Source organism: Chaetodon auriga, chromosome 13, assembly GCF_051107435.1.
Source record: "Chaetodon auriga isolate fChaAug3 chromosome 13, fChaAug3.hap1, whole genome shotgun sequence".
NCBI lineage: Eukaryota > Metazoa > Chordata > Actinopteri > Chaetodontiformes > Chaetodontidae > Chaetodon > Chaetodon auriga.
In genome coordinates, this window is record NC_135086.1 from 17,254,488 (window position 1) to 17,274,254 (window position 19,767).

General features: G+C 42.5%; 1 protein-coding gene across 1 annotated transcript; it reads right to left on the minus strand.

Moving 5' to 3' along the window:
- Nucleotides 1-1,000: 1,000 nt before the first annotated feature.
- On the minus strand, nucleotides 1,001-19,763 carry kpna3 (karyopherin alpha 3 (importin alpha 4)). Its single transcript, XM_076746715.1, has 17 exons — nucleotides 19,503-19,763; nucleotides 16,782-16,826; nucleotides 11,777-11,866; nucleotides 9,659-9,688; nucleotides 9,498-9,550; nucleotides 9,312-9,407; nucleotides 7,818-7,903; nucleotides 7,066-7,152; nucleotides 6,806-6,975; nucleotides 6,441-6,485; nucleotides 6,177-6,308; nucleotides 5,903-6,031; nucleotides 5,142-5,246; nucleotides 4,763-4,834; nucleotides 4,274-4,436; nucleotides 4,019-4,113; nucleotides 1,001-3,918 (listed from the first exon to the last, which is right to left on the minus strand). The coding sequence occupies exons 1-17, from the start codon at nucleotides 19,731-19,733 to the stop codon at nucleotides 3,820-3,822; spliced, it is 1,728 nt and encodes a 575-aa protein (XP_076602830.1). The 5' UTR covers nucleotides 19,734-19,763; the 3' UTR covers nucleotides 1,001-3,819.
- Between the last annotated feature and the right edge of the window lie 4 nt (nucleotides 19,764-19,767).

Here is a 19,767-nt window from a genome sequence, read left to right on the forward strand (position 1 = left end):
CAATAACAACTGGGCAACTCCATCTCCAGAGAAGACTGTGCAACCAGACTGAAAGCTCCTCAACAGCTGCAACGTGGATCTTGTGGTCAACTGCTGTTATTTCAAGGTCAAGAATGAACTTCCTGTCTTAACTCAGTCTTCCCCTGATGGAATATTACCAGGTTTGCTGTTTGCTTGTGGTAATTACTGGCACATCCATTTATTTTGGAAATTGCACCATGTAAGCATAAAATAAACACAAAGAAAAGTTACTAAACTGGGTTTTTCTAAAGGCTTACAGGGCCTTAACATTTCACTTTACATCATGTAGAGCATATTGCCCCAAAAGAACCAGCAATCAAATTGCCCAAGTGTAAACCTGAAATCTGGACACGGGTCAAGCAGCATTATTAGTGTGGAGGCCAGTTATCTTATGCTACACATTCTTGTTACACACTCTGCAGGAAACCCAAATTCAGGCAGTTAATGATTGCCCTCAAGTCAACATGTTCACCAACACACACACGCTCAGCAAACGGAAACTGTACCACTTACAAAGCAAACTGTCATTACGCAATGAGCCATTTTAAGTGTCCACTGCAACCTAATTTTGTAGAACCAACCACCAAATCTGGCCTGGCCTGGAATCACCTGTGCAGATCTGTTCACTCACAGCCATCATCACGTGAAGAATCAGATCCACGAGCAGGGAATAACGGCCGCGCTGTTCTCAGCTGCTGCCAGGCCTCACCTGTAATGTAAAGGATGTTTCACAGAACAGTGACGGCAGGAGTGAAAGCACTTAGTTTTTTCTTACCCATGAAGAGCAGAAGTGATGCAGGTCTTCACAGTAAATTCAAGAGCCGAAACTCATGAACTCTGGGGGGGAAAAAATGTGTTTCTCCCCCTCACACAAAACACTTGAAACCCATCCCTGTGAGCTTCTTTCACATTCACGCTCATGCATTTTAAATTTGACCAACAGCTACTGTAGGTGTGAATCACAACACTTGCAAGCACGGAGGATCCAACGGCTAAACAGCAAGTTTATTTTGGTTAGGATCAGAAACACAGATCATGTCCTGAGGGTGAGATGAGATCAAAATCCCCTGACTGAAATATGGCAATGATGGTTCGTGGTGTTCGGGAGGGAGGGAAAGGGGGGATAACGAGTGGAAGAAATGGTGTGTTACAATGATCAGTGAATAAAATCGGAGGGGAGCAGTTACTCTCAACAGCAGAGAGCAGCATTTACCATTCCCATGGCAAACTCCAGCAACAGGGAGACCACATATTACTGTAGCCACATCTCCCATTTCAAAATTCTCCCGTTGCTCAAAGAATCTTTTCTATTCAATAAAACCTAGTTTTAGTTGAAATGAAAAAACAAAAGGCACAATGATTTTCAACTCATTCTTGTCTTTAATATGCACAAGAGTTGAAAGCATCAATGAGCCACCTTAAAGAGAGGAATTCAATCTAAAATTTATAAAAAGATATAAACAATCAGAGGCCAAAACGCTGTCTGTTGCTTTTCTCCTATTATCTTATTTAAAACAACTTTTCATTAGCAAGTAAAAATCTTGCAACAAACATAAGCTTGTATCCAATTCAGATACAAGGCAACGAAATTGTAAATCTTTAAAGTGGCTCGGTCTAGTCTGCTAGTTCATGACTGTACACCCTCTCTATAGTTTTGTTCAGTAATAAACAGCTAGTCCCAAAAACAAGCCTGGGCTGCTCATAACAACCCCACCCAATATTTGAAACCCCAGTGTGACCCTCCCCTACCCCCCACCTCCCCGATCTGACCCCCTCTCAGTAGTTAGCAGCCAACCAGAGGATCATAAAGTCTTCGAGATCAGGGTTAGGGCCGAGTTCACAGTCTGACACCTTGAACCCGCACCCGCACGCTGACTGATAACATGGGACGGTACATTTTAAACAGCCCGTCACCACTACGAAGAAGAAAAGCAAAAAAAAAAAAAACAAAAAAAAAAAAAACGCCTGTTCCAATTTATCAGCATGTCATCACAATACATATGCAAGTCAAAAATAAAAACAATGAAACAAAGAAATATTGCTTCAAAAAACAAACAAAAAACCCCTCCCCAGCCATCTTTGACAGTGAGGTTATCGTCCATCCAATGACTGTCAGCTGCAGCAGCTTTGTACAGGCTTTATGTAAATATATTCATATATTCATTAGACGGCAAGGAGAGATACACATCACATTTTTTTGTACAATTATTCAAATTGAGTGATGACATGTGACCTCTTCATCGAAAGTAGTTAAGTACTGTAAAGGTCAGGACCTGTACTCGTTATATAAGTGTAGTCTTCGATGAGTATAGGTCCCTCTCTGCAGGCAGACATAAATATGCCCCTCAGACGTGTGCATAAGACTGAAGAAAAGGAAAAAAAAAAAAAGGAAAAACAAAGACGTATGGAAGCTCCACAGACTCAACCAGAAGAAGCTCAAACATGAACCTAAAATATCTGTTTGTCGAGAGAATTTAAAAGAATTAAAATAAGATTAAGGTTAGATAAGCAATGTGGGTCGATTTTTGAGCTCAACATGTTTTTTTTTTTGTTTTGTTTATTTTTGTTAAACCCCCACTTTTCCGAGTTTCACATTACAGGAGAGTCCCGAGCAAACAGTTCACTGGATCACAGGACGCGACCGAGCTCCTGCTGCAGAAATGGACATCCTGTAGGGGGATAAACGCTACAGCTGACACGTTCCTCCTCTCTCAAGTCTCTGCGCCTTCACCTAAAGGTGCTTCCCTCCTGTGACAGGTATTCACATCCGTAAAAACACAAAACTCTTGTCGCTCTGCTGAATCAGAAGCAGGCAGTTAGCAGGTCTTACAGTTGTATGTACTGAAAAAAAAAGAGAATTATGGCATTTTCTTCACATTTTTGATGCTTTTTTTTAAAACAAACGTTAAGTTTGATAATTCAACAGAGGTCACATTAAAAAAGTGACGTCATTGAGTCAGAAGTCCCGTCAGTCAGTTTGCCACGGAGTCCTCTTTTTGCCTTGGAGCCCTTTCACCCCTCCGCCTGCCCCAGGACTCTCCCGGGAGGGCAGTGGGGGTCCGTGGTTAATCATGGCTTAGCTCTGGGATTAACTCTTTAAACTGGGAGAGAGAGGGTTATTGGGGTGCCCGGCCGAGGGGAATCCGCGTGACTAAGTGTGTCGATGTGTGTACTTGTATGTTAGTGTGCGTGTGCGTGGGTGAAGTAACACCAGAGGACAATCCAGGGGAGGGAAAGCACAAAAATAAACCACAAACAAACAGCAGTATTTTCTTCCCCCTAAGTGATATGATGGCTTCTAACAGAAGTATGCACACAAATCCTAAGTGTCAAAAAGTGTGTATATGTTTGTGTTTGTGACTGAACATGTGCTTGTGTTTTTGTCTTTATGAAGACTTGACATTTGGCAATTAAATCTTGCCACAAAGGCTTTTCCTTCCGTCTGGTTTTATTTTTGTGTGATATTTAGAAGCACTGGCAGAGAATACCGGCAGCCCTCCTGATGCAGGTTGCCAGGTGGTGATGGTGCCCGTTGAATGACCAGGACTCCTATGTAGGGTTGCCGTGTTTGGTGAAGGATGACCATTTAAAAAAAAAACAAAACAAAAAAAAAACCCAAAAGAAAAACAGCCCGCAGTGCAGAGGCGGGCGAGGGTAAATCCTTCAGTGGTGAGTTTCCATGTTGTGATGCTAAGTAAATCCTTCGGTACCAGGTTGCCAGGTTGGAGGAGAGATGGATGAATGTCTAGGGTGATTACAGCGTACCCGTGCAGCTGGTTGAACCAAACATCCTGGCTTTTAGAAATTAAACTCCTTCGTTTGCATGTTGGAAGCTGGATCAAAGTTGAAGGTCCCCCCTTGAGTGGTGTCGGGGATCAAGCCGGGCTCTTCGTCAATCTGAAAAGATATTGCGAGAGCACAGAAGAGCATGTTGTGGACTGAGCATGAAAAACTGAATGAAAATCCTGACGTGTAATATCACTGTTGGGAGACTTACATCATCTCCTGAAAAGTATTGATCAATAATCTCAAAGGCGAGTTTGTAGATGTCCTCGTTCTCGTGCTGCTGCAGATACTCTATCTTCTCCAAACCTGAAAAATCAAAAACAATGACAAGTGTGACCTTTCCTCTGTTGTTAATAACATGAACACTGGGAGCCGGCTACTGCGGAAACTTACAGCTCAACTGTAAACACACGTCAAAAACACGCACTGACAGACGACTCATGCCAACCATCGGCCAGATACACACCTCCACACTCCTCTATGATCTCAGCGATGGTGCTGGCTTCGTCTCCTGCCATGATGAGGATGTTCTTCAGGCCGTCCAGGACAACCTGCACCACCTGGGAGTCCTTCACCGACAGCAGGTTACAGAACGGAGGGATGACGTTCTGCTCCACCAGGAACTCCACCTACACAAACCCACACATACATACCACATCCATACTTGATTACAACATAAGCACATGGTTACAAGTGTGGCAATTTCACCCCTTCATATGTAAACAGCATAATCTATTTTCATCCTTCAATAAAGGAGACAGTTGTGCTTCTTGAAACAAAAAAAGTGAAATGGTGAACATCTACTGCTGAAATTATGGAATATTATATAAACTCATGTGCTCGTTAAGGGCAGTTTAAATAAAAATAAACCTTATATTGAATATAAATCTCATGGCGGTAAATGCATTGAAACAAACTCCAGATTGTACATCATTGGTCCCAAAGCCCAGCTCACCTGATCTTTCCTCCCACTGATGGTGAGGTTGCTGATGGCCCATGCTGCCTCCTTCTGAGTGCCAAAGTCACCCTGTAGAGAGACAGGCTGTCACTGAGATGTGCAAATAGCAGGTCTTTTCTACAGCAGCACAATGCCAAGGCACACAGACATATCTAGGCTGCATTTGCATTCAGTGTTCACTGATGAGTTGTGTTGCTTTTCCGGCTACAGAACACAGAATGTGTCGGTGCAGCTGAATATGTACAATTAACATCCAAAATTATACTTTCTCCACATTTAGAGTCTCATAGCATGTCTTGAGAAAACTCTAGAAATATAAAGGATAGGAAATGTAAAGCTTGAGGAATTTCTTTCCTGTGATCCATCATGCACAAACCTTAGCCAGTTGGTGAATGATCATAGGAATCAGTCCAGCATCAATCACAGCTTGGACCTGCTGCTGGTTCCCAGCTGTAATGTTGGACAAGAACCAGACTGCTTCCTGCAAACAGACCAATCCCAAATGGTCAAAACGAGCACTGTATCTTTCACACAGACGTGTTTATTCGTCCAAACCCAGAGGGTTTCTCCACTCATACATTACTCTTTTTCATTGGGCTAGTTAACAGGGAATACAGCAGATGACTGGGCTTCCAAATCATTTTTGTAATTGCTGCAGTAACTCTGATATTACCCTCAAATTCCCTACATCTTTTTACAGTTGATTGTGCATATAATCCCCCTAGAGCATCTTAAAATATTTATTTGTATTTCTTGAACAAGTTTGTTGAAAAAAGGCAGAAAACCACTAAGACCAGTCAGATCTCTCGAAATGTTTCGATTTCAGCATATGATTAGCAATGTCCTCCAGTGCATCCACTTATCATATGTATAGTAAAACAAAACAGGCTGAACATAAAGCCCAACAAATTGTACAGAAATCTCACGTCATTAAGTAAGGGAATAGATACAATAACAAACCTGCTCCTGATATATTACACTTCCTGACAGCTGATAGCTCTCATAAATGTCATGAACTTCACCGTGGTTCGCTGGGCGCAGACTCCCTACTCCTCTTTCTGCACTAAGCCTCAAGAACCCCCCCAGACTTACAAAATAAAACATAAAAAAACAACATGAGGGTTGAGGTGGTGATACCTTGTTGATCTTTTCTTTAGGGTGCGTGAGCAGGTTGGGGAAGTGCGAGAGGACGTCACAGTTGAGCACAACCTGTGTCTGCTCGTCCGTCCCTGTCACAATGTTACCCACTGCCCTCAGAGCTGCCGTCTGCAGTTTGAAGACAAAGGAGGGCGAGAAAATAACAAAACAAAATAGAAATTACTTTGCTTGATTGAGGAATTGAGGAGGACATTTTGAAATGTTATCTTACTGTGGACAAAAGTCAAAGGTGAATTCAATCAATACAACAAACCTGAACTTTGACCTCCTGATGGCTGAGGAGAGGCACAAGAAATGGGACAACTCCAGAATCAATGACCATCTGGATCTGCTCGTTGCCCCCGTCCGTCAGATAGGACAGTGCCCACACTGTGTCTACTAGGATCTAAACACACAAGACGCATGAAACTCGTGAGACCTTGCGCAGTAATTATGCTGTTTTTCTAACGGCATGCTGGCAGCACAAACCAAGTGATTTTTCATGACTAGGACAGTCACACTTCGCTCTGATACTTACACTTATATCGGTGTGATATATTAGCACACAGAGGGCGGGCAAAATCTGTGGGGAAAGAAAAGTAGGTTGTGAGTGGGTTGGGTGTAGGCAGAGGAATAGATGGATCAAATGAAGGCAAAAACAGGGCAGAGTGAGAAGGGAGAAAAAAAAAACATCACAAAGAGGAGGAGCTGTCAAACCCAGACTTGAAATGTCGCCAAAAGAGCTTTGTAGTTAGAAATTCCCCTGGGTGATGAGGCTGGTTTGGCTACTGAAACGATGCTGCAAAAAACCGTGTGTGACTCAGCCTGCAGCGAAACAGGCGAGTGCAACACATCCAGCTGTCTGGCACATGAAAGCCTGCACGCACATGCACGAACACCCACCTCTTGTACGGTCTCCATGGGTGGTGGTGGGTCCTTGTTGCGGCAGAGGTTGACAATGACCCAGGTAACATTGCGGAGGAAGGTGATGGGGATCGATGGGTTGATGAAAGACAGCAGGGGCTTGACCACACCCAGGGAGATGACATAATCCCTGCACTGAGGACCATCACCTGGACAGACAGCGGGTGGAGGTCAACATAACTGAGAAAAGGGGTCTCCAAGCAGTATACACACACTTCAATTAGAAGACTATTACTCACCTATAATGTTGCCTAAAGCCCATACAGCCTGTTCGCATACGTTCTGGTGGGGAGAGTGTAGCAGTCGCAGGAACAAGGGCACTGCATCTGGACACACAAACACCAGCGCATCAAAAAACTGCCTCTGGTGTCAGATTGTGCAACTCCAGTAACAAGCTGTGTTGCCTGGTCACACTCAAAGCCAAATAAAATAAACACTAATCCATGACTGGGTCACAACTCCTGCATGTAACAGCTGATCTAAATCTAAGTAGGGGTGTCAACAAACATTTACTGACTGAATGAAATGAACCTACTCTGTTCTTGACAGTCAAAGCAGAGGGGAAACGTCTGCTCACTACTAAAAGATCCCTGTCCTGTACCTTAAGTGAACATTCCCATTTAAAGCCACACAACTAACGTACACTCTGATTTTTTTTTTTAATAAGATGCTTTATTAAACCCCTTTAGCATGTACAGACAGTGCTTGATTGACATCTCCTGTTGTGTGGGACAACTCTACCCTTTTCTTAGTGCTGTCCCTGCAGCAGCCAGCTAATCACATGAAGGGTGATCATGGCTTCCACTCTCCAGTCATGTTGGCTTTGTTTCAAAATAAAAGCGCACTCTTATCTAATAAAAACATAATTAAAACAAATAACACGTCGGTCTAATTGTGTGAAAAAACAAACAAATATGCTAGCTGGGCAGAACGCAGACGGTGCACAAACACAGACTGCAGGGTGGAAGACAGAATCTGAGGGTCAACTTACTGGATTTAACCACAGCCTGAGTCTGTGCTGATGTGCCAGAGGCAATGTTGGTCAGAGCCCAAGCTGCCTCAAACTGAAGAGAGGGGCTGTCGGACAGAGAAAACAAAACGTTAAAGATGGAAAGTTCATGAGTGGGGCAGGAAAGAGGGGAATAATCATAGAGATAAATATTGATGTGAACACTTGCTGAACTCACAGCTACTATTTCATGTTTTTCAAGGTTTCCCCCAAGCACCTAATGCAATTTCTGACAAAAAAGGCCTTTTTAGAGCAACGTACCTCAAACCAATTTTAATGAAAAGTCGGTTACTCATTAGGGGATAGTGGAGCTTTCCAGATTTTTTTTTGTTTCTCTCAGTTGCTCCCCATCGGGGGTCGTCACAACAGATCATGTTTTATGGAGTTTTCCATAATTGGCGACTTTAAAAAAAGATTAATACTACTACTAATAATAATGTGACCCCCTGGTGATAACAGATTCCCTGTAGTGGAAAACACATCTGACACCGGATCAGCGGTCTGGATATCATGCTGTTTGGTGAACTGTGCTCAAAAGGGAAGAGTGCAATGAAAGAGTTTTTTTTAAACGACGCAACACAAAATATTAAGAACTCACACAGTTCCAAGTGATCCTCACACCACCCACCAGCCAAATGCTACTAAACCACGGCGAAGGGTGGCAAGTCTGTCTACCCCGTTAAATATTTCATCAGGCGGCCGACCATGATCTGCAGTTCCTACGGGTTTCTTCGGCTTTAGCTGGGATGTAAAACAGGAAACAGGGCGTGGTGCTTCTTGTGATGTAAGCAGCCACTGTGGTCGCCTGTGGACTGAGTAGTTGAATTCTTCGCCGCATCAAGCGTTCACAGATTCCACCTGTCTCTTCTTGTTTTGTGGATGACGGTGCTCACTGTCACGTCACTGTGATTCTGTATCTTATTATGTCATTAAGCTGAGCTGACTTGGCTTACTGCCATAATGTTGTCAACATAGTAGACAATTATTTTCTCTTGACGGATGCATGGGTCGTACTGCACTGCTGCATTATGCACAAACTCAACATGAAATGTCCAACAGAAGCTGGTATCCATGTTAAAATGATGCTATCCATTGTTAGTTGCCATGGTAAAATTCTTACAACTTCTTCCTCTCACTTTCTTCCACCCCCAACTATTCATTCTCCCCCTCAGTGAACATAAGGTCCTGGGAATTGGGGAACTCTGAGGGACAGGAATGCTGTTATATTTGGCTTGGCCTGGACTGCGAGGACCAGCCAACTGCCCCGCGCGCCACCACACACTCTCACGTGTGGACACGGCGGGATGCACACACACTCGCGCACACAAAGCCTCCGTTGCGGCAGAGACGTGATGTAGCACCGTCAGTAATCCATCACGGCAGCCCGCAGTCTTGACAAGTAGAACACTGAGTCCGTTGCGTCAGAGAAAAATAACAGTGAAGGCAAACACAAACTGTTTTTGGAAGCAGACTCACTTGTCGTCCCGCTCCAGGCATTTGACTAAAATGGGCAGGATCCCGGACTTTATCAAGTCGTCGATGGGAGGGTTTCTGTCACTCGAGAGCAGTTTTCTGACAAAGGGTGGAAAATAAATAAATCTCATGAACTTCATGCACAAAAACAGCTGGTGTGTGTCTGTGTGTGCTCTGTCACCCCCTCACCTGGCTGCCTGTACAGCACTGAGCTGGATGACTGCATTATCACTGGTAGCGTTCTGCAGCGACAAGGAACAAAGGCCACGATAATTGTTAACACGGCATAAACAGCCAACAGTTCAGGAGTTACTGACAGCACATTTTAACTGAATGACGTGAACTCTCACCTGTAAGATGGCATCAAGCGTGACATTTTGCTGCACAGAGAGAAACGTAGATGAACATTAGCTCCGTCAGTCATAATTTGCTAAGCATATGTTATCATCAAAGGGAACAACTCCAGCAGCCAACGATAAGACACCCAACTGCTAACCTGTGCAAACAATGTATTTCCCTCATGTCTTTACGTGCAGAAGTATAACAAGTGAACATTCTGTATCTCACTGTGCTCAGATTAATATCTTTTCACACTGTGGTATGTAGGGTATGGGATGGATTCAACATGAGCAGATGTGAGGTTGGCTGTTTTAAATGATGTTTTAAATTCTTTTGAAGCAAAACAAACTAAAAAAAAAACAAACAAACTACATACCAAATTTAACTGACCCTTGATTAACACCACTTTACATAATATTCATGTATTTATTCAAATGTGCTAAACTGTTTACAAGTCCATATTGAGACTTTAACAGCTTGCCCACTGCGTTGTGGTGTCGGACATGAAAATTAGTAATGCAGAATATGCAAAATGCTTGCTTTCAAATGAAACAGCTGAAGGAAATTACAAGGAGCTGCACCTTCTCTTCCCCCCGAGTCACGTCTGTGCTTGTGACTGAACATTTTAACAAACAATGAAAGCATTAGCTTTCAATCACAGCTCTCATGACACTACGATAGTGTGTCTGTGACACAAAACAAACATAAAGAGGTAACAAGAACACGAGCTGAAAGAGCTTGGATGTGTGGTGATGCACAGTCATCCAGTTCCAGATCACTACTCCACATTTCTTTTCTCACCAATGCTGCCGTGGGCCACAAATTCAGATTGGATCTTCAATTTGTGATTAAAAGGCACTGACTGGCTGACTCTGCAGGCTATTGCTCACCATTTCATTAATCTACTGAAACATTGTCATCACAGGTTAGTGGCTTTGGAGATATTCTGGACAGCATATTACTACACCAAGCCCACATACAGCATATTACATTAAGAAAAAAAATCCCTAGAAGACATACTGAAATGACAAAACAGAGCTTTTTGCAGCCTACAAACCACAGACTCAACCAGGGTATATTTGTACGTACGTATCTCTTCAGTTTAGTCTTTAACGAGCTATCATTTTCCTGAAAAAGGCCTGAAACCTTCATGCAGTGTGGGAGAATTATAGGGTCAATTCACACAAATTACAAAAGATATTTTACATGTACAATTTGATCGGCTTTAGTTTCAAGATGTCAGAGATTTCTGGTGCTAACCAAATTCAATGGAGTTCAATGGGATTTAATTTGTGGCGCTCAAAGCAAAGACAAATAATCCACAGAACAGGCTATCCACAGTTTTCCCAACAATTGTTAGCAGAGAAAGAGTTGACAGGAGGATCTGTGGATTATCCTTAGAAACTGGAATAAACACTGATGATGAGCCTTCAAACATAATTTTTCATTGCTGGGGGAGTACAAATGTATTGGGGCAGTACCTGATGTTTCAGTAGCAGATATTTACAAAACTGAACTCTGTAAGGACATACACAAGCCGAAAAGAAGGAGCAAAATAAAATCACCAAACCGAGCATCGAATAGATGCTATGGAGCCATCAACAAATCCCATAATCATCCTCAGCAGATGGGGTTACCACACAGTTGTAGATGAAAAAACGTCCATTTCTTTGAGAGCTTTAGAAACACTACTAAATCTGAATATTACATGACAACTGGGAAGATTTCATCTTCTAAGGAAGAGCGTGTGATACGACTGGAAACTCCAGAACAGCTACTAAATGATGCTGCTGCTGCTGCTGCTGTTGTTGTTAGCTGCTCTTTCTCAGACCAAAACAAACTTTCAATCTCAGTTAGGAGAATTTGGGTGAATTGACCCTTTGAAGTTTGAAAATAGAAAAATTACATTAACATAAAACAGTCCTAACATGACAATGCATTGATATTCAATTTGCACTGTAAATGCTTGTATTTGGCAGGAAATCCCAGTAAAAACACAATTCAGCCACTGTTTCCAGTGTGCATCACAGACAGTTTGAAATGATTTTACCCCCCCGACCCGTTATACAGACAGTCCAGTCTCACTACAGCTCTCTCACTGAAGCTCATACCCACACACCCAAACTTACTCCTTTGAAGTCTGAGTCGACGTCAGAGTCCTCCAGACTCTCCTCCTGCGGGACATTTCTCTTCTTCAGTAGATGTTCGTCTCGTTTGTTCTGACAAGGGGGAGGGGGGGGGGGTGGGGGGGCAGAAGTAGAAATGAGGGGAGGAGATGAAAGCGTTCATTAATGCATTCATGAATTCTTAAAGCAACAGTGAATTGAACCCACCTCAGAAATACTTTCCCAAACTTTTACTTTCGGCATCATTTTTTTTAGAAATTCTACTGTGAGTGAGAGAATTCTGTCTGCAGGCTGGCCCACAAAGCAAACACAAACACACTCATCTTTGTAGGACACTGAACCTTAACCCTACATACTCTGCAACCCCCCAGGAAGCACTTATTCATTCAGCTTGGAAATACAGAGACAAACACATAGAGGCAGAAAGACCCACACATCCCATCAATTTACAGGGCATGTGAGTCAGTGGTAGGAGGAGATTCCCTTGGCCTACATTTCTGTGCATCATGCTGATGTGCGTCACCGATGACTAATCAGCTAGCGCAGTGCTTCTTGCTGCTCTGATCCAGCTAAATGGAATGTGCTAGACTTGAGAACACCTCAGCACTCCACAGCAGTGACGTTCTAGGTTTCAACATCCCCGGCTGTGCCAGTGTTCTCCAAATGTCTGCTGATGGCTGTGCTGCTCTATACTTGCCTGTTAACCAGTATTCTCACACAATGCACAAAGTGTCCCATGAATTTTGTCAGAATAACCAGTTCTGATGGCTCTTTACCAAGTCATGCCCAAGGGAATCTGTCCATCATCTAAATGTTCTTTTCCAAAGATGCTGTTTACACGCTGTGACTTTCTTGACAGCGTCAATTTTCTACTATGCTGGGCTGTGAAAAACACATCTTTACAGAGCAAAGCCTTGGCAAAGGTTCATTTCAATTTCTTTTGTCTCATGTCTGGCACCTGGTTCCTAGAAACAGAGGACACCATCCTCTTCCACTACCTACACATGCCTTTTGCTATTCCAGGAGACTTGGAAGAACAACTACAGAAGAGATTACATGGCTCAACAAATGTCAAAATGTACCAGTAAGGCAACAGATAAAAGTGCTGTGGATATTAATGCGTTTTAGAGGAACACCACTATTCAATCTGGACTTTGTAGTGCATATAACCCTGATTTTAGTTATCTATCTCCACAGAAAAAATCTTCCAGTAAGGAAAAAAAAAGTGACAGATGATAGACAGAAACAACAAACGTTTAACACAGCAAAGATGTGACTGAACTTTTTATCTGTTACAAACGCAAATAAGCCACCAACTGTGTGTGAAAATGAAAACAAGCTCACACCCATCAGCAAGTTAGAAAGGTGCATGATAGAACTCATTTTGCAGTTCAAAAATAGCACACAAAGACAACACAGCACTTAAAAGCTATTCAAACTCAACTGCATTCAAATCCTTAAGACCCATAGTTTCAATTTTGTTAGAGACAGTGTGGCTTATTCTGGTGATTTCAACACACAAGAGACAACTGCAACCCACAACTGGAATCCAGGTACCAAGTCTGATCTTGGGGATTTGCGTATTCTACATCGTCTAAAACACCCACTGCTACAAAAACAATCTTTATGTTTTAACCGGTTACAGTTCAGCAACTCCAAGAATATTAAGAAAAGTGAAAAAACACCCCCTCTGCAGGATCCAGGCATGTTTATATTAAAGTGCAAATCAAATGAAAATGACAAAGATTTAAACTCAAGAAGATTCATCACTAGATGCAAAACCCCTTGCAGGCCCGAGTACAAAAAAAGGCAGGTAACACTTAGTTGTGGAACTCTAATGGGTTCTTTAAAGGTGGAATATGTGAATTGGCTATCTGTCAAATTTATACCCCAAACACCAGAGTAATCGTTAGCTGCTGCTAACTGTAGCTGCTGTTAGCTAGTAAACTCAGTAAGTGTGGCTGGCATCCCTGTTAGCTAACACAGGCTGAGAGCTCAGAGCAGCGAGGGAGTGTTACCATGTTTGCAACGCCGAGTGTTTGACAACAGGGAGGACAGTATACGTGACGCAGGAGAGGAGCGAGAAGCAGCGGGGAGAACAGTAACGCAGGGACCGGCTGCCCAAATCAGGTGACTTTGCGAGGCAGCTGGATTGCTACATCACACTGGCCACCCTGAATATATAGCAGAGACACTGCCCAGACAACGTCTGCAGAACTGGGTCCGGACATTGTCAACAGCTGTCCTTTTACACATGTAGCACATTTGTCTGTGTCAGATATCTTGTCACTTACTGGAAAAAATTCTTTCGTTTTTTTACTTTACTCCCATAACAGTGCACTTTGCCTGACGGTAACCTGTCTGCTTCCGGCTGGCTACCTGAGTCTGATGCTGTGTGCACACTGAAATCAAGCAACAGAGAGAAAAACATTTAATCTATAATGGAGACATGAGAGCAGAAACCAGCTTGACTGGATCACCAGTCAACCTTCATTTTCCCAGGAGATCGCACCCGCTGGCAGACAAATTACACTGTGAAAGCGAAGCTTATAGGGAACCAATCTAAACGCTGATGGTGTCATTATTCTGGAGCAATTATATTGTGCTGTCAACATTTACTTCATAATGATACTTTAAAGCAAAAAACATGTCTACTTTATCTACTGCTACTTTAAACGTCATAACATCAAAACTGATGTTTTTCTGTTGATAGTTTTATCTTTTTAATGTTTTAAACTTTTTACTTATTGCACCTTTAAGTATTTAAGTGTTATCGAAGATGCAAGAAAAGCCCACCATACCAGAATGATGGAAGGGATTACACGTGGAGAAAAATGATTCAAGGTCCAACGTGCTATCTGTGAGACTTGTGTTAATGCATGGGCATGTACGTCTGCCAGCTGCTCACTCTGAGGTCACTGATGATGGCAGCAGTAGGACGAATGCATGCATCATGTCTGTTCAGATCAAGCTGAATGCATTAAATCTCTTTGGACAATGTCATCATAAAGCAGTAGAAGGACAATTCAAAACACATATCAAAGCAAACCCTGAGCTGCTCTCAGTCCAATGCATGGGTTTCAGTTACTGAAGGTCAGAGTGAAGGCCTGCTCTTGTGATGTCTATGGGTCACAGACGAAGAAGAATGAGCCTTCAAAACAAACATGGCGATTCCTACACCGCTCAATTAATGTAGATGTAAACACCCTTAAATTAAAGCTGAAAGTTGGCATTCTAAGCCAATTATACTTGTTTCATTTTAAGGCCAGATCATTGACCAAAACAACAAATATGTTACATACACAAGCTGCACATTGTACAATGCCTATTGAAAGTATATGACCCATTTGTTTGTATTTCAGGCCAACAATCCAGACAGACAATAGCACCACATCAAAAACTGGTAATTCAATTTTCTTTTTAAACAAAGAAAAAACACAACAGCCTGGTAACAAAAAGTGATCCTGGTCTGACTTTTGGCAACACAATTGGCCAAACTGAACACATGCTGAATAGGATACCACAGGCTGTTGTTATTCTGCTGTGAACCTGTAAATTCAGTCACATTTCCCTGTGACAAAGAATTCAGATAATTAATCTGTTTAACTGCAAAACACAAAAATATTTGCAGATATCATTACAATTTCTCAGCAAAGTTGTGATTGAAGTTTAAAAAGTGAGTTTTTCCCAGCAAACTTCATCAGCTGTGGTTAATTTATCTTAATTTTCTCCATTTGTCAAAGGACAAAATGCAGCCTAATTACTGTATGGTTACTGTGCTGTCTGTATGGTGGCATCTGTCCAATAAAAGCTGAGCCATAGATGCTTTTCTAGACAAAGAAACACACCTAATTATCAACTGTGTATTCTATTTGAAATGCTAGAGGGTTTTTGCTGTCAACAAAGGAACAACAGAGCATTGCATCATTTATAGATGGACAGCTAACTGTCAAGTATAAATGACCAACAACTGGCAAACAAAGGACATTAATCTGAATGTCCCATTACGATCCAGTCCAGACAGCTAGCCAAAAAAAAGTTTCATTTCCAGCATTAAATTCAAGAAGACGTACAAAAAAGTGAAAATTCACAGCAATCCATAAATGCTCAATAGATCCATGTTTTCGATGATGACTGTTTGGAGGGTACCTTGAATACTGATGGACCGAGCAAACCAATATTTGGGGGTGGAATTAATAATGATGATCAGAGAGGAAATAACACAGGTGGGCTCAACAAAGAATGGATGAAAACAGTAGAAGTATAGAAGGAAACCAGAAAAACATGGCTTGTAACAGTTCCCATGACAAATGCTTAGTCAGTTGCAAAACACAGTGTAACAGTGAGTGATGAATAACGTTTTGACTCCACCAGGCACGTGTGCTTCACAGCACAGCACTTCTAGCTGGGACACAGTTTCATTCTGGTCTCCACACGGCTTCTTACGCCCCAGGGAGCATTTCAGAAGCAGAGCGTTTTGCCAATCCCATTTCGTTGACTTGCTCGGATTTTGATGATTTGGTCATTTTTCCTTGATTTCTTTGGTAAATAGGCTATGCAGTTAAATGATTTATTTTTCTCTGTTTTGATGTGATATATGAATGAAAACTGACCAGATGCCCTGTGCCACCTCTGTGTCCGACTTCCTAGCCTGATCTGCCGTGTGCAGCATGACGCGGCTTCCGTCAAAAATAGACTAGCTGCAGAGCCGAAAGCTGATTCTGAAATGCTCTGCAGCGCTTCTGGTGGAATCCCAAACATTTTCTAGAACGGCCACGATCAGCTACGGAGGCCATGCAGCAAGAGACATGGCCAAACACGCCCCGTGGAGTCAAGCAGTGAGGTTTTGTTAAAATGTGAGCCAGTTCACTTTGGGCTTGAGCACTATTTTTGATATCAATGCTAATTTAAATGTGTCCACCTCCACTGGTTTGGAATCTGAGATTTCTAATATTTAGACTGAGGCCTGGTGAATGTGCACGTAGACAGATGGTGTGTCTTTTCTCACCTTTCTCAACTCAACCGTCACCTCATTTCGATGTCTTCTCATAGTCTGTAACACAGAAACATAAAGAAAAGACAGTCAACAGGAAACCATTTGTGGCATTTTTGAGAAATTCAACAATTTATGACTGTGGAAAATATACATTGTGGCCTTTCACGTGGATAACAAAATGACCTAATAAATTACAAAATACCATGAGCAAAACCCCCAAATTGTACTGTATGTAAATGGTATTGTTTTCCATTAGATTAGATTACACCACATTAATGAACTATTTCAATTTGGGATATTAGAACCATTTAAATGAGCAAAACTTTTAACAGGCAAGTAGATGACTTTTCTCAAGTTAGGCACAAGTCTGTGACTGAATCGTCAAAGCAGAAAGCACCACTAACACATTTTGAGGTAAGAGATGTAGAAAACAAGTCAAAAGCAGCACAGGCGAGGACAGACTTTAACGAAATGCTGTATTTGTGCGTCTGTTAGGTTTCCAGTTTATCCTGAACAGTTTGAAATGGACTAAGATCTTGTGACTGTTTGAAGAGGTTCATGTTGCCTTCCTAAATAGCCTCTTGCGTAATCTGGGAGTCATAACTCAGGAGGCTGCAGAGCAGAGAGGTGTCTCCCAGCCACTGCAAAACAACAATAATGCTACTAAACTGACCTCCCCACCAAAGAAATGTCCCTTTACAGACAGCAGGACGGCAAATACAATAGTCCAGTCTGACTGTCATGAAAAATGAATGCAGCCTAGCACTCTTACATTGGCTTAATTTGCCTTCTACCATTGGTTGTTGTACCAAAAATATAAACTGTTCCTAAAGCACACAATATATGCCTACACAGACAAATCTGCTGTAGCCCATAGAGGCACCACAATTAATACTTGACATAACAAAAACTTAAGGAAACCTGCAATTCTGCAAGGCAAGAAATACAGAACATTTCTGGGTAAAAAAATGCTTGACCAAACTAAACCATAAGCACATTCTATATGATAATCAGGGAAACAAAGGAGGAATTTATGACCTGCATGCTGGACTTTGCTGCTCTGCAATCCAAAGCTGTTCCTAATGATGTCAGAAATGAAGAGCAATCTGTTATGCCTGACCTCAATAAATAAAACCCAAACTGGCATTTTTCTCCGGCTGTCGTCCATGAGTCATCCATTTAGGAAAACTCAAATTCATGGAGAGGCTCTTCAGAGGACTCAGGTCTGACATCCAACATGGCTGAATTAGCATTAGGAATGCACTTGGCAAAGTCTGTCAGTCATAGTAGCCACGTGCTTGTCACACTGACTCAAAGTTTCAAAACAACCACCAATGAAGTATCAATCTGTGCTTTTAACCAGCTGATGGTGAAACTCCATGGATGGACTCTGAAGGGTCATTTTCAGACATATTTTTGTTCACCGCTTTGCTGGCAAACCCTTACACGGAGAGAGTTGCATTTTGATATATCACATATGCATAATGTATAGAACATAAGACGCAGATATTAAACTTGAAATTTGACATCTTCCTTTCATCCAGCAATGTTAGTGTCTCCTATCTTAGCTGGTCTGAACACAGCCATTGCCAAATGGTTTGGTCATCATGTCAATGAGCATTACAGACAAGTGCTGTCACACAGTTTTATAATTAGACTTGTTAGTTGAATGATGCTGCAAAACCCAGTGTGGATTTGCCAGCAGGGCACATATTAGACCGGTGATGATTTCTAGAATGTATGACTTGACTGTAAAGCTACCACAATTTACGTTATCTTTCATATTCAGGTTAATATATCAACGTCTATTTGGAAAATATCTACGTATAACCACTAAGAAGTGTGAGCGATAATATTACAGCGTTAGATCAAGTTAGAATAAATAACCTAGTGCTGCTAGCTCAGTGTTATTCTGCTCTAACGTGCCAATTTCTCACTGATGAATCCCAAACACACAGTAAAATAATTACTTGAGCTTCTTTTAGCTCGCAATAACGTTACATTTGCCGCTTTTCACATCAAATCAGTTAAATTGTGAAACTAGGGTCATCGCATCATTAGCGTTCACCGAACTGTTAGTGGCTTAGCTAGCAGCTCGGGTTAGCAGGCTCACCTGGCATTACATGCTAGCTACTTGCTTGACAACGCTAGCAAGCTAACAAGGAGGGGCAATGTTTGGTTAGGGTGGATGGGGACCAGCCATGTAATTCAAAGTTAACCGACGTTTAACTAATAATGACAAATGTATGTGACGTTCGCAAGTTAGCATTGGTGTTACTTGTGGTCGGCTGGCTGTAGAGCATAGCAAATGTCAAGTTTAAGGTGCCGGCCAGGCCCAGCCTCGCTTGCGACCGGTGTCCATCCAACTAGCTAGTTAACGCTAGCTGGTAGTGACAGCTACATCGCCTGCCCTTAATTCAACCAATTACACCGGTCCAACTGTGATGTTGCTTACTCTTCACAATCAGTACCTACTGACTACTCGTAGGCCACTTGTGTTAGCTGGATAAAAAGTATCACAACCACTTTATTTTGGGAGAAATGTATCGTTATCAAGACAGGCCAATAAGCACTTCAGATGGCGAACTCTTCACGGTAGCTTACATTAGCTAGCTAGCTCGCTGGCAGCAGCAGCCGGAGCCAGGCTCCCCGGCGAGGCCCAAAGACTGTCGTTTTCTACGTTTAACTATTTCGATTCATGTCATTTACACTCGCATTTGTATGTCAACTCACCTCGACATCACGTCCCTTGTTTTTAAAGCTCTTGATGCGGTGGTTTTCCAAGCCGGCGTTTTCTGCCATGGCTGTATGGGGTTTAGCTATTACTCCGGCTTTCGGGATCTCCTCCGTGTAAGACGAGGCAGGCACGGCAGCTCCTGTGCTGCTGCTGGTTCCAGAGAGGGGGAGGAGGAGGACGTAACACAACGCAAAGTGAGGGGAGGAGTTCATGCATGCCTCCTTCATGGGCTGTCCTGCTTTCCACGGCTTCCTCGACGCA